This window comes from Hipposideros armiger, unplaced genomic scaffold, assembly GCF_001890085.2.
Source record: "Hipposideros armiger isolate ML-2016 unplaced genomic scaffold, ASM189008v1 scaffold_117, whole genome shotgun sequence".
Taxonomy (NCBI): domain Eukaryota; kingdom Metazoa; phylum Chordata; class Mammalia; order Chiroptera; family Hipposideridae; genus Hipposideros; species Hipposideros armiger.
The window spans coordinates 576,684-589,583 of NW_017731467.1; the positions used below are offsets into that span (position 1 = coordinate 576,684).

A 12,900-nucleotide genomic window follows, 5' to 3' on the forward strand; every position below is an offset into this window, starting at 1 on the left:
GGGTTCAAGGAACAAAGGAAGGGCAGTTAAAAATGAGGAGAGACACAGAATGGGTCAGCAAAGAGCAGGGCATACAGGGCCTTATAGGCAATCCATCCATCTAAATAGCCACCCACCCACCCAGTGAATCCTGAATCCCTCTTAGGTAGCAGGCCCTGTTTGATCCGCTGTGAGCTCCTTGTGAGCTGGAGCTGTTGGGTTCACCATTAAGCCTTTAGCATTCAGCACAGTGCCCAGCTTATTAGAGTTCAATGATAGTTAATAAACTGCAGGTCATCTTTGGGAAATCTCCATTAGTACAGATTCTGGCCTCTTAATTTTCTTTTGCCATATAACATAAAACATTCACAGATTTTGGGAATTAGGACATGGACTTCTTTGGGGGTGGAGGTGGGGTGACGGGAAGGGGTTATCCTGCCTACCAGAGTGTTTAACTTGACTTAAATGCATAGGTTTAAAAGCATCTGGAGGTGACACCTAAGGAGCCTTTACTACTTATCTGGTCTCCTGACTGTTAAAATCTTACACTATTTGGCTGTATTCTCCTTTCTCTTCCCTATACATCCTCCATTTTATAATCAAGTACATTCAGTCACAGTTCTTGAATACACTGTTTCTTCCCCATTTTAGGGCTTGATTTATAATGAATATGCAGAAATGCCTCTTTTCTTCTGTTTCACTCACCTCCATTTCTTGGGGGTTTGCTCCTCGGAGAAGCCTTTCCATCTGCTGGAACCCACATTGATTGCTCCTTCAACCAGCTCGTATGGCCCACTTATGGCGGCCATCATAGTTGAGCTCGTCCCTTGTCACAAATATGCCACACACTCCCACAATGCTCGACACTTCTCTGCCCTGAGCTGGTGAACCGAAATTGCTGCTTTGCGAATGCCTGGGTCTGTTGCTTTTTCCAGCTCACTCTTTGTCCTGCAGTTTGCCTGTTAACTTTGCTCAAAAAGCATCACCCCCATCTTTGCTGGCCAGTTTCTGCTGCTGTCAGCACCTAACATTCCACAGTTGTGCCACATTGCAAAACGTTGTGCTTCAACATGTTCTGGGAGCATTTTCCCCACACAGCATATCATGTGTTTATGTTAAGATGGGTGGGTTTAATTATTTAAAAGCTTTGGAGTCTGTGTTAGGTTTATGTAAGGAAAACAAATTGATGACTCTTAACCAATGTGAAGAAAAAGGCCATTCTTTCTCACTCACTGTGATGACGTATCTACTATTCTACTCCTTTTTATTTCTCTGCATTTTCGAATCAGATGATGGAAACTAGTGTGGAAATGGGCAGTTTGAAAATTATCCAAACAATCCTCATATATGCATAAAGACATTTATAGATAGAATAGTCATTGCATCATTGTTAGGGCTGGAAAATACTGGAAAACCGATGAAAAGCCCACTGATGAGGAACTAGTTAAATAAAATATAGCACAATCGTACTATGAAATATGCAACACTTAAAGAGAATGAGATGTGTGTGCGGACAGAGGGCAATCTCTAAGATATTTTAAATGGAAAAGTATGGTCTAGAAGAGTATATAAAGTATGCTTCCATATTTAAAGTGGGAAGTAAAGTACATGCCCACATGTACATAGAGGCATAGGCTATCTCAGGTCACCCAAGAAATTTAATAGCTGTTGACTATGGGCAGATAAACTAAGGGTTGGGAGTAACACCAAAAATCAACAACAGAGATGCAAAATGAAACAAAAGTTTATTTTTTGCAATACTTTCTGTAAATTACAAAAGCGAAATGCTAAACTACAGCATATAACTTTTCAATATTTAACCAGAGTACTTGTAATAAATATGCATCCTGAAACAAGATAAAAGGCTACAATTTGTCAAGCATCCTACAAAAATTTCTCAAGTTTTATACTCTGCAGCATTTCTGTGCGGGGACAGAAGGGGGTTGTTATGTGTTTTCTTAAGTGCTGTGACAAAAAGTCCTTTCACATTTCTTTGGAGCATTTTTGAAATCGCTTAACTATAAACAACTTAAGAAAAGTAACACCAAGCTTGAAAGCCATTTTTGCTTTGCTGTCACTGGTCCTCATTCAATACAGATTAACACATCATCCAATACAGCCAAGCACCCTCTGAGCCCAGGCAGCCCTGTGGTCCATGGGCCCTGTCAGAGCAGGCCTACACTTTCAATTATATACTTTGGAAATTTCTGTATTCTGTTTACATCCCTCAATAAGATCAATGCTGTAAGGGAAGCTGCAAGCAAGTTAGAAACATTTTTCACCTTCAAGTGAACAGAAATCTTTTCCTCCAAGACCCTTGCTATGCACCATAATGTTGACAAAATCAGGTTTTTTAGGTTCAAAATTGAAAAACTGATCAGTACTATCAGGTCTTCCAGAGATAACTTATGGGTACGGGTAGAGAGCTAGGGCACTCAAAATTATTCAATGGGTATAAAAAGCATTTACTATATTAAGAAATGTGCTATAGTTCTGAGGACACAATGGCAGAAAGTCTAGGGGTATTGATGGCAGCTCATATTGAGTATGGAATACATAACTACCTTTTGCTATAGCTGAAAACTTTGAGGAAAAAGTTATATTTTTAAAAAGTCTTAAGCACGGTTACCTAAAAAATACTTTGTTAATATAGTCTAATGTGGACTTCATCTATTTAGGGGTTTAGATATGAAAACATCTTTAAGAGCCAATAAAAATATTGTAGAGAAAAAAAACACCTTTAAAAAATTGAGGTTAAGAACTATGAGGCATTTCTTTTGGCTGTAAACATGCAGTTTACTGTCCCTTGTTGAAACACAAATGTTTGGATTTCCTGAGTTTCAGGGATAACAGCAGGAGGCAAGTTTGCATAGAAAATTTGCAATATGTCAACGAGTTACTTAAAAACTTTTAAGGACAATTCGCTTTTGTTTTTAAGCTTCATGTTTTAGTTAATAATGCTCATCAAACTGAGATTGACAAGGAGAGCAATTAGATATATAAGGCAGATGGGGAAAAAAGATGGAATTAGAGTTTTCAAATCCACAGGATATCATGATAAAGGGTCTTCAGGATGCACCACAGAGCTAGTGACATGCTAATTTGGTTAGAAGTCAAATCATGTTTTGGGACTGGAAACCAAAAGGCAAAAGGACCCCTCCTGTGCTGAACGGCACAGCCCAGAACTGAAGCAGCATTTACTACACGGAGGTGTCAACAAATCACTCGGTGATGAGGAAGCCACACAGCTGGTCAGGTACTGACTGAGGAGGGTGCCCGTCCACCAGCACCAGGGCCAGACCCTGGGGCACGGCTGGTCCCAGCTCTGGAATCTGAAGGAGTGACAGTGCCTGTCGCTTCTGCTGTTTCAAAGTCTCTAAGCAGTTCTGAGGAGGACAGTTTCTCCTGGGACTCGTCCTCAGAAAGAAGCCTCTGGAAAGGGAAGAAGCTATGCTAGGTCACGGTGCATACCACAAATGAGAACAATGGCGGCGGCCGCCAACAACTCCGGATCTAACACAAAGATGGAGAGCAAGGGGCGGGGTCCTGCCAAGGAATCCACTCTACTTCTTCTGGGACTGGTTTTTACACATGGTAAGGATTTGCTTCAGTACTTTCTGGACATCTTCATCCATCTGGCCCTAGGAAACCCAAAGAAAGACACTCATTAGAACCAAAGTTCAGTCCTGGCACTGCCTCCAGATGGAATGAGATGGCCGGCTGGGATGAAGCCCTTGGCATTCCCCCCTGATCTTCCAAAGGACGGTTAGCCCTATAAATTCGCACATTTCAAAGAGGGGCCCCTGCTCTTTTCCCTCTGGAGGGTGATGAGCTGGGTCTACCAGGGCCCCTGGCAAAGGGTGTCTCGGCTCTCAGTTGCAAATGTGAGCCCAGCTAGCCAAACCACCAACAGTCCCAGGGGTGACATGTTGCTGATGGTTCTGAGAATATCGGCATGCTCGGAAAGTAAACTCTGGGCTCCTGCTTCCGATGTGGGGCAACAGCCACATCCTCCTTCCTTTCTCATCAAGTGCTGAGGCTGCTCTCCATAACAGTGCACGGGCTTCCAGGCACAAAACCCAAAGCAAAGCAAAAGGCATTTTAAAGCGTTCCAATGTAAAGGAGTCTCCTCAAATTCTCATTTATTCTACCCCTTTAATGACGGGAGTTTGGGCAACATCTGCTGCAGCATTTCTTTAGGATACCCAGGTACTTCCCAAGGTGCTACCATACCTGCACAGCATACAGAAGATGCATCCTGTAAACAGATACGACCTCCTGGTGTTGTTTCTTGCATTCCTAGAATGAGATCATTTGACTTTGTTACAGAGCTTTAGAAAAACAAAAAACTATGAGAAAGCTGCGGTCAGATAACCAAGTGATTCCGTCTACCAAATGCTATCATATAAAGCTTTTAAAATTGTGGGCTCACTGGCTGTGTATTTCTGAACACTTATCAAAATTCTTAGGGAAAAAAAATTACCTATTTCATATTTTGGTCTGTCAGTTCTTGAAAATTCATGTAAAAAGTAGTTATTATAATCCCAAATTTGTTGCAAAAAATATATGTATACATATATGCAAATACACAGATATATTCATACAATGTAAATAGGACAAGGAAATATATCAAATGCAAAAAGTGATTGTCTCTGACTGGTAGAATTATGGGCACTTATTATTTCTAGGGGCATTTTCAGAGTTTTCTGTACTTTCCAACATTTCTACAATGACCAAATGTATATTAATTGAATTTTTTAAAAATCTATTCTTTTCAAGGGAGATATTGATCACCCACTATATAGCTGATGTCATACAATCCCAGGGAGTTGATTTATGGAGCTGTGAGTGTATCAAGAAGGTGAACAGAGTGGTGGCACAAATCTCAAATGGCTCCTCAGTACAGCTGTTAACGCTTTTATGTCCTTGTTGAGCTATTATTCCAGTTCCTCTCGGTGACTATTTCAAGGATCTTCACTCAGCTCTTAGCTTTTCTAAGAGACCTTTGCTCCTACTTCAAGATGAAAATTGAGGTTATCATGTATGGATGACTTCAAAAATCTGCAAGAGTTCATCAATACCCATTCTCCCCTCCTTCCTATTCAAGGACAACCTTTGAAACCTCAAGCCTTGGAAGTTCACGCCATTAGAAGCTTTGCTTGGAACCTCTCTCAGTGCTCTTTTCTCCCACCTTTTGGTTGCCTGAACGCAATCATTTATAACTTTAATCTGGTCACTGTCTTCCTTTCCATCCCTACTTCCGTCACCATTGGGTTGACTGCAATATCCACATGGGTAAGCCATCTACCACCTGGGCCTCTCAGTTCCTCAACTACAGCTTCAATGACTTGTTCTTCCTCCTCCCAGCCACTCACCCTCATGGTCATGATTCTGCCTCTGTCATTACGTCTGAAATCTCAACTGAAAGCATGCCACCTTCTGACCACCAGATCCCATCTTTCCAGTAAACCTGCTTTAGGCTGCCCCTGCCTCCTGCTGATTCTTCAGCCCCATCAGATCCCTTGCTACTTCCTCACTTCTCTCGCAGGCAGCCTGCTGTGCTCCAGATGCTGCTCCACCACTCCACTGGAACTGTTCTCACCAAGGCTACTGAAGGCCATCTAAATGCCACATCTCAGTCCTCGCTGCCTCCTACTCATCCCTTTGAGACTCAGCACAAGCATCACCTCCTTCAGGAAGCCCTTCAAGACTCACCCAGGCTGGGTAAGCACATTTTCTCTGTCTGCCCACAGCATGTTGGGCATCTGTCAATGGATGGTTACCACATCAAGAGTATGGTAAGCCATTACATTACATATAAATTCCGTGAGGGCAGGGACTATGTCTTGTTCATTTTTGTATCATCAGCACCTTGTACAATACTGATACATAAGAGATCATTAAACACATGTGGACTAATTATAAGAATGACTGTATAAACCATTAGCACTTTATCTACAAGTCTGTGACAACCACTTTATCAGAAAAATGACCTGGAGAACACAGGAAGGAGCATCGTCTCCTCCCCTAATCATTCCTTAACTGCTAGAGCTGGGAACACAACAAAGGCTGGTTTTATACTTTGCGGCCAGTCAGAGTTGAGACTACAGAAACCCAAATTCACCAATATCAAGTCTGGACTAAAGAAATCATAAAATCCAGGTCCCGTTTTAACTGGAAGCTAGAGACAGTCCAAGACAGACTAACCCTTGACTTCACGTGGAAAATGTAACATACCCTTGTCAACTCAAGCCTTAACAGAGACTGTCGTAGGCTAAACAATGGCCCTCCAAAGATGTCTACTACGTCCTAATCCCCAGAACCTGTGAATGTTACCCATATGACACAGGGACCTTGTAGTTGTGATTAAGTTAAGGATTTTGAGGAGAGAAAGATTATCCTGATTATTTGGGTGTGCCTTAAATGTAATCACAAGGGTCCCTAAAAGAGAGAGAGAGGCAAGGTCTAAGGTGGGAGGAGAAGGGAGGTCAGAACTGAAGGTTGGAGGGATGTGCTTTGAAGATGGAGGTAGGGGCATGAGCCAAGGAATCCAGGCAGTCTCTAAAAGCTAAAAAAGTCAAGGAAATGCATTCTGCCTTAGAGCCTGAGGGAACCAGCCCTGCAGACACCTTGACTTTAGCAAAACTGATTCTGGAATTATGATCTCTAGAACTTTAAGGTAATAAATTCAGGTTGTTTTAAACCAAGTTTGTGTTGACTGTTACAATAGTCATAGGAAACTAATAACAGATATGCGAGGACTTTCCTGGATGCAATAAGGAGCGGGAACAAGAAGCAGCGTGTAGATATGTAGAAACGCAACTATAAGGGATCCTGGCCCCTAAGAAGGCAAAATTCTTGCCACAATCAGAGATGGTGATGACTGTTGCAGAAAAATGGAGAAGGGGTGAGAAGTTAGTAGATGACTGAACAGAAAGCCTACTCCTGCCAATTCCTCCTCAGAGTTACATCTAACCCAACTCATGGTAGGTAATGACTGGAAATTTGACCCGTTCCTTCTTTTGCCCCCACCAAAGAAGTCGTCAGTCAGTTGCTCAGCGAAGTACGACACTCCTTTAGGCTGGGCATGTGTTTCTTCACTCCTATCTGCCCTACCAGCAGAGCGGGCATGCCATCTGCCTCTCCCATACCCCAGACCAGGCTGCAGAAACAAGCCCACTCACCGCCAGCTGGTTCTGCAGCTGTTTGACCTGCTGCTGCAACACTTCCAGCTGCTGACTCTGCCTCTTGGAGGAGCTCGCTGAGTAGGAGAGCTGCGAGAGGCTGTTCAGGGCCTCCTTCAACTTGGTGACTTCCTTCGACATCTCATTGATCTAGAGAGAAGGGAACACTACATCAGTAGGCAAGAATGTGCAGAAGCAACATTTCAGGTATGTCTAAGCCTTGCACATATTGGCCTGTGGGACTCGAGACTTTGGAACAATTCCTTTTTGATAGTTTAAGAAAATCTATAAAATGAAACAGATCAAGTTAGATACACTAACAAAGCCTCCTAAGGCCATTGTATTCAAATAAGGGCCCCGGGTGAACTATTGTGTTTTGATGCATGAAAGTAACAAAACCCATGACACTGATTTCCCTTTGGACCCTTAAAAGGGGTATGGCTGACAAAAATGAATCAGAAACAGCGTTTTAGGCATTCTTTCTTTGGAGACAACTATGTGTTGTTAATATCGCTGATACAGAACAAGTTCTAGGAACCCTGATTTTCTGGACATCTTGCTTTAAAGAAACACTATACTCTTCCCTCCACCTCCTAATCCCCTGTCCCTTTGGCTTTAGAAGCTCTTTTGAAATATTCATTATAATAAAGCAATAAAGGATAGTCAATGCCATTCAGGACATCTGACCCAGGGGACTGAGATGCACACAGATTCGGGCATGGAACCATCCTCCATTCCTGCCTTAGCCTTCCTCCTTCCTCCATGCCACACCCAGCCCACCTCTAATCACCAGCATCCCACATTCCCCCACCATACACTTTTGAAAATGAGGGCCAGGGAGGGTAGTTTTTATACTGACTCACGGGAAAGCTCATGGAGTTTAGAGAAGCGAGATTAAGTGTGGGAGTATTTGGGTTTACATATGATGGAGAAATCTGTCTGGATTCCAAGAGAGCTGAAGTTCAAGACCGGTCACAAACACTTTTCAGTTTATGGGTTCATTTCTGATCCCTGACACTTGGCAGAGCTTCTGTAAAATAATTTGTAAAGGAAAAATATGCACAACATGTGTGAAAATGCTTTGGGATAAGGGAAGTGGTAGAAGAAGATCAGTGTTTTTTTGTTTTTGTTTTTTAAAATAAATGTCCAACCTACTATTGTAATGTGGCTTTGGGGACAGATGGAGTCATGTGCAGAGCATCTGAGCATTCACAACAGGTTAGTGCGAACAAATGCTAAAAATGTTAATTATCCTAAAGGTTGAAGGCCCTAGGGCTTGCTTACTAGCTAGAAACTCAACAGCCATACAATCTCACCAACCTTCTTGTCTTTATCCTCCTCCAGTTTTGAAGAGCTCTCCGAATATCTCTTCATTTCTGCAAGCTCTTCCTGAGCGTGCTGGAACTTTTGTAAAAGTTCATTTACTTCTTGCTCTTTAGATTTCAAGAGAGTCTGGACAGTTTCCTTTTCCCTTTTCATCTGTGAGACTTCACTTCTAATCTGGGCAACCTCTGAATGGGCCTTCTCTTTCTCTTTTACCGAATCCTTTAGTTTTGCTGCCAACACACTCACTTCACTTTCTAAAGATGACTGGAGCTTTTCATAGGCAGACCTGGGCACCATGGCCTCGGACATCGCAGCCTTCTCCTGTACCAGCTGTTTTTCTAATTTGGCCACCTCCACTTCCTTGCTGGCAAGGTTCTCTTTAAGACTGCCGATTTTTTCCTCCAACTCTTTTGCAGTCGTCCTCAGCGTGGTTATCACCTGCAAATGTTCTGTGATGGAGACCGAGTTCTCTTTCTGGGCATCAACCAGTTGTTTGAGCTGCGTCAACTCATTCAACACTTTTGAGTACTGAGACTTCATTTCAGACAGTGCCTCTTCTGCCTTAGCCCTGGATACGTTCGTTACCTGCATCAGTTGCTCATGCTCTGCTTTGTGGATATAGTCAGCTGTTACGTCTTCTAGAGATTTCCTCTTCCTGTAATCCTCCAGCTCGGCCTGGGCTTCTTTATACAGCTGGGACAGCTCGCTCACCTGTTTGTTGAGTTCATCTATCATCCTGTTCATGGCCTCTTTCATGTCCCCGGCCTCATCACCGGCCTCCTGTGTCATCTGACTTTTTAGTGTATCTTTTAGTCTCATGATTTCTTCTTGGGCCTCTTGGTACTTCTCAAACAAAAATGCTTTCTCCTTATTCATATTCTCAATAACAGAGCAGTATGAACTTTTCATTTCCTCATACTCTTCCACAGGTGGCTTGATTACCACACCTTTCTCCCTCTCTACAAGTTTTTCCTCCAACTCTTTCACTTTCTCTTTATTTCTTTCACTTTCTTCTAAGGCGTTCTGGAGGTCCTGCTTTAGCACACCTAGTTCCTCCTCAGTGATCCTTAGCTCACGGAGACGTGAGTAACTATCCACACTCTCAGGCGAGACGAGGCCCAGTTTCATCTGCTTCTGCACACTAAGGACTTCTCTCATCGCTTCCTCGTACTTGCTCTGAGTTTCTTTAAGTTTCTGGCTGAGGTCGGAGCCGTTCTCGGAAATCTCGGCATTGTTCAGGCTCACCGATTCTGTCCTTCTGGACTGGAGCTCGGCCTGTAGCTGTTTCCTCTCGGCCTCGGAGCTCTCCAATCTGCTTTGTAAGTCTTGCAAAATCTCTTGTAGTTGCTGAATTCTGACATCGCTGTCGATAGGAGATTTACTCAAGGGATGTGTTAAGACAGACGGAGAGGACTTGGAGTCGGGGGGAGAGGTTTCACTAGGTTTGCCCAGGGATGGGGCCAAGTCAGTGTGGGTGGAGTGGTAAGAGTCAAAGCTCAGGTCTGCCTCCGCTTCCTTGGGTGTTTTGGCCTGGGAAAAAAAAGGCAAGAATGAAATGGCACCAAAGGTGTCGTTAGGCAAGCAAGCAACTGGAATGAGAAGAAACTCGAAACTTGCGTTATGTATGGGAGAGCAGCGTGATCATTTCGCACGTGGACTCTAGCCCCATGAAAAAATATGGTCTGGGACATGTGAGTCAGATTAATGACACTAGGCCTATTCTGTGCTCCATTTGGACAGATTTTTTTGTGTCACTTGAAAACACTAGATTTGTTTTGGCTGTAAAGCCCCTGATGCAAATTTTTCCTTTATTTCTCATATTATTCAAGTTGCCGAGAGGGACCGTGGGCTTAGTAGAGTTAGTTCTTATCAATTTCTTAAATTTGCTAAATGATCAACTTCACTAAATGAGTAACTAATCATATATATAAACACACATATATGTATATATATATATATATACACACACACATATATAATTTGTCTATTATAGATATCATACTATGTATGTAATTATATATAATTTACAAATTTAGCAGCTTACAGAAATAGGGCTAGTGAATAACTCTCTCAAGAAACAAATAACTTGAAACTATAAAATGCTTAAGGCTAATTACACTAAAAAAGAAGAAGAAACTAAAATGGATGCTAAAAACAAAATATCATCTGACTAACCCTGAAAAACCTGGTAGCATGGCTCTGTGAATAGTCTGTGGTAGCGATCCATTTACCTACCTGTAATTTATCTTGTAATTCCTTATTGTGTAAGGTAAGAGAAGCAACTTTTGCCTGTAGTAGGACGAGAATATCTTGTTGGTCAGCTTCAGAACTTATATCCAATAAGCTATCAGCACCTTGGAAAAGAGAAAGGCAATTTAAAATACTTAAAAATTAAACTATTATTTGTCTGACCTCTGACAAACTCCCTTTCTGACCAATCCAGTTCTCCATCCTAGTCCTGACTATCAAAACCCCCACCAGCTGAATAAATGAACGGCAATTCTCAGATACTCAGGTTTCCTTACTGGGGTATTCTGAGCACAATCTAGATGCCTGGATACATAGAAGCTCATCTGAGAAATGATGGATTTGGTCAGACATTTTCCATTAACTTGACTAAGTGTCATACCTTGGTTGTTTTTTTTCATTCCTCCCATGCCTAATTAAGTTTCATTTCTGTGAATCCTTTTAGAAATATGTCCATTGGTTCATTCACTTCTTATCCCCACCACCATTACACTAGCTCAAACTTTATTGCCATATTTTGAAATTCTGCAAACGGCTTCCTAACAAATCTCTCTCTCTCCTCTCCCTAGTTAAAATGTAGTCTGCATACCATTATCAGACTAATATTCCTAAAATATGCTTTGATAAGGTCACTTATTTGGTTCAAGTGTTTAATTGCTCTCCCTGCAAAAATAATCTCCAAATTCCTTTATCTGAATTAAGTAGATTGGGGCCTCTATGATCTGGCCCCAATCTACAGTTTTAGGTTCATGACTCATGATTTATTCCTCTACTAACCCATGTTCCTCAGATTCAGGGTTTCCACCATATCCTCTATGTTCTCAACACTAGGCTGCTTCTTTAATTCTGCACTATGTGACTGTCCTTGCAGCATTTCTTTAGCTAGGTATCTCTTAGGCATCTTTCAAGACCCACGGCAAACTTGGCCTCCTCCTTAAAGCATTCGCTGACCGACCCAGCACGAAACGGTCTTCTCTGAATCCCACAGTAAACACTGTTGGTAAACCACAACTTCTTGACACCCTACTGATTATCATGCTCAACGAGCATCTAAAGCAATGCTACTCAAAGTGTTCACTGATTGAGTCAAGACACTTGCTCCAGAATATAATTCAATATACCACTTCCTTCATCCAGAAAGTCTTATTAAAAAAAAAAAATGTCAGCTGGACAAAAAAGTATGCTCAGTGATACAGCTGGATGACCTTCTGGGGCAAGCTCTGTATTTATCTAGACTGGCAACAGTTTACAGACCACGTTCTGAATAGCACTGATCTAAATTTTTTACAGTTATTTTTTAAATTCTCTCACAGCCATTCAATGCAAAGATGAAAGCTTTAATCTTAATTTGGGAGGATGCAAAAATGACATTTCTTCATGGAAATGCTTACTACTGGTGTCTAGTGGGTAAGCCACAGCTTTATGACATGACGTAAAGTCATGTGAGCATGGAACGTACCAGGAGGTTGGGAGCATGACTGTAATTCTAAGCAACAGAAATTACTTCTCCAACTGAACGGGAGAAGATATTTGTCAATGATATATCTGATAAGGGGTTAATATCCAAAATTTATAAAACACTCATGCAACTCAACACCAAAAAAACAAACAACCAATTAAAAAATGGGCAGAGGATATGAAGAGACATTTTTCTAAAGAGGACATACTGATGGCCAACAGGCATATGAAAAAATGCTCAACCTCACTAATCATTAGAGAGATGCAAATAAAAACCACAATGAAATACCACTTCACTCCGGTCAGAATGGCTATCATCAATAAATCAATAAACAACAAATGCTGGTGAGGTTGTGGGGAAAAGGGGACCCTGGTGCACTGTTGGTGGGATTGCAGATTGGTGCAGCCACTATGTAAATCAGTATGGAGGTATCTCAAAAAACTGGAAATGGAACTACCTTAGGACCCAGCAATTCCACTGTTAGGTATTTATCCAGAAAAACCCAAGACATTAATTCAAAACAACATAGGCACCCCTATGTTCATTGCAACGCTATTCACAATAGCCAAGACTTGGAAACAACCAAAATGCCCTTTGGTAGATGGCTGGATTAAGAAACTATGGTACATTTACACAATGGAGTATTACTCAGCTATAAAGAAGAAGGAAATCATACCATTTGCAACGATATGGATGGAACTAGAG

The 12,900-nt window shown here is 41.9% G+C and overlaps 1 protein-coding gene across 9 annotated transcripts in view; it reads right to left on the reverse strand.

The window, feature by feature from the left end:
* Positions 1-1,705: 1,705 nt before the first annotated feature.
* The window catches only part of RAI14 (retinoic acid induced 14), a 135,529-nt gene continuing 124,334 nt past the window's right edge, over positions 1,706-12,900 (reverse strand). For 6 of the 9 annotated variants that reach the window (XM_019647862.1, XM_019647860.1, XM_019647861.1 and 3 more), the window contains 5 exons: positions 10,725-10,843; positions 8,484-10,019; positions 7,164-7,313; positions 4,213-4,278; positions 2,925-3,620 (listed from right to left, as the gene is read on the reverse strand). In XM_019647862.1, the coding sequence (XP_019503407.1) occupies positions 3,543-3,620; positions 4,213-4,278; positions 7,164-7,313; positions 8,484-10,019; positions 10,725-10,843 (1,949 nt within the window). In that variant the 3' untranslated portion in view covers positions 2,925-3,542. Of the gene's footprint in view, positions 3,621-4,212; positions 4,279-7,163; positions 7,314-8,483; positions 10,020-10,724; positions 10,844-12,900 lie in introns of all 9 variants that reach the window. The other 3 variants (XM_019647863.1, XM_019647866.1, XM_019647858.1) reach the window with 1 other exon arrangement.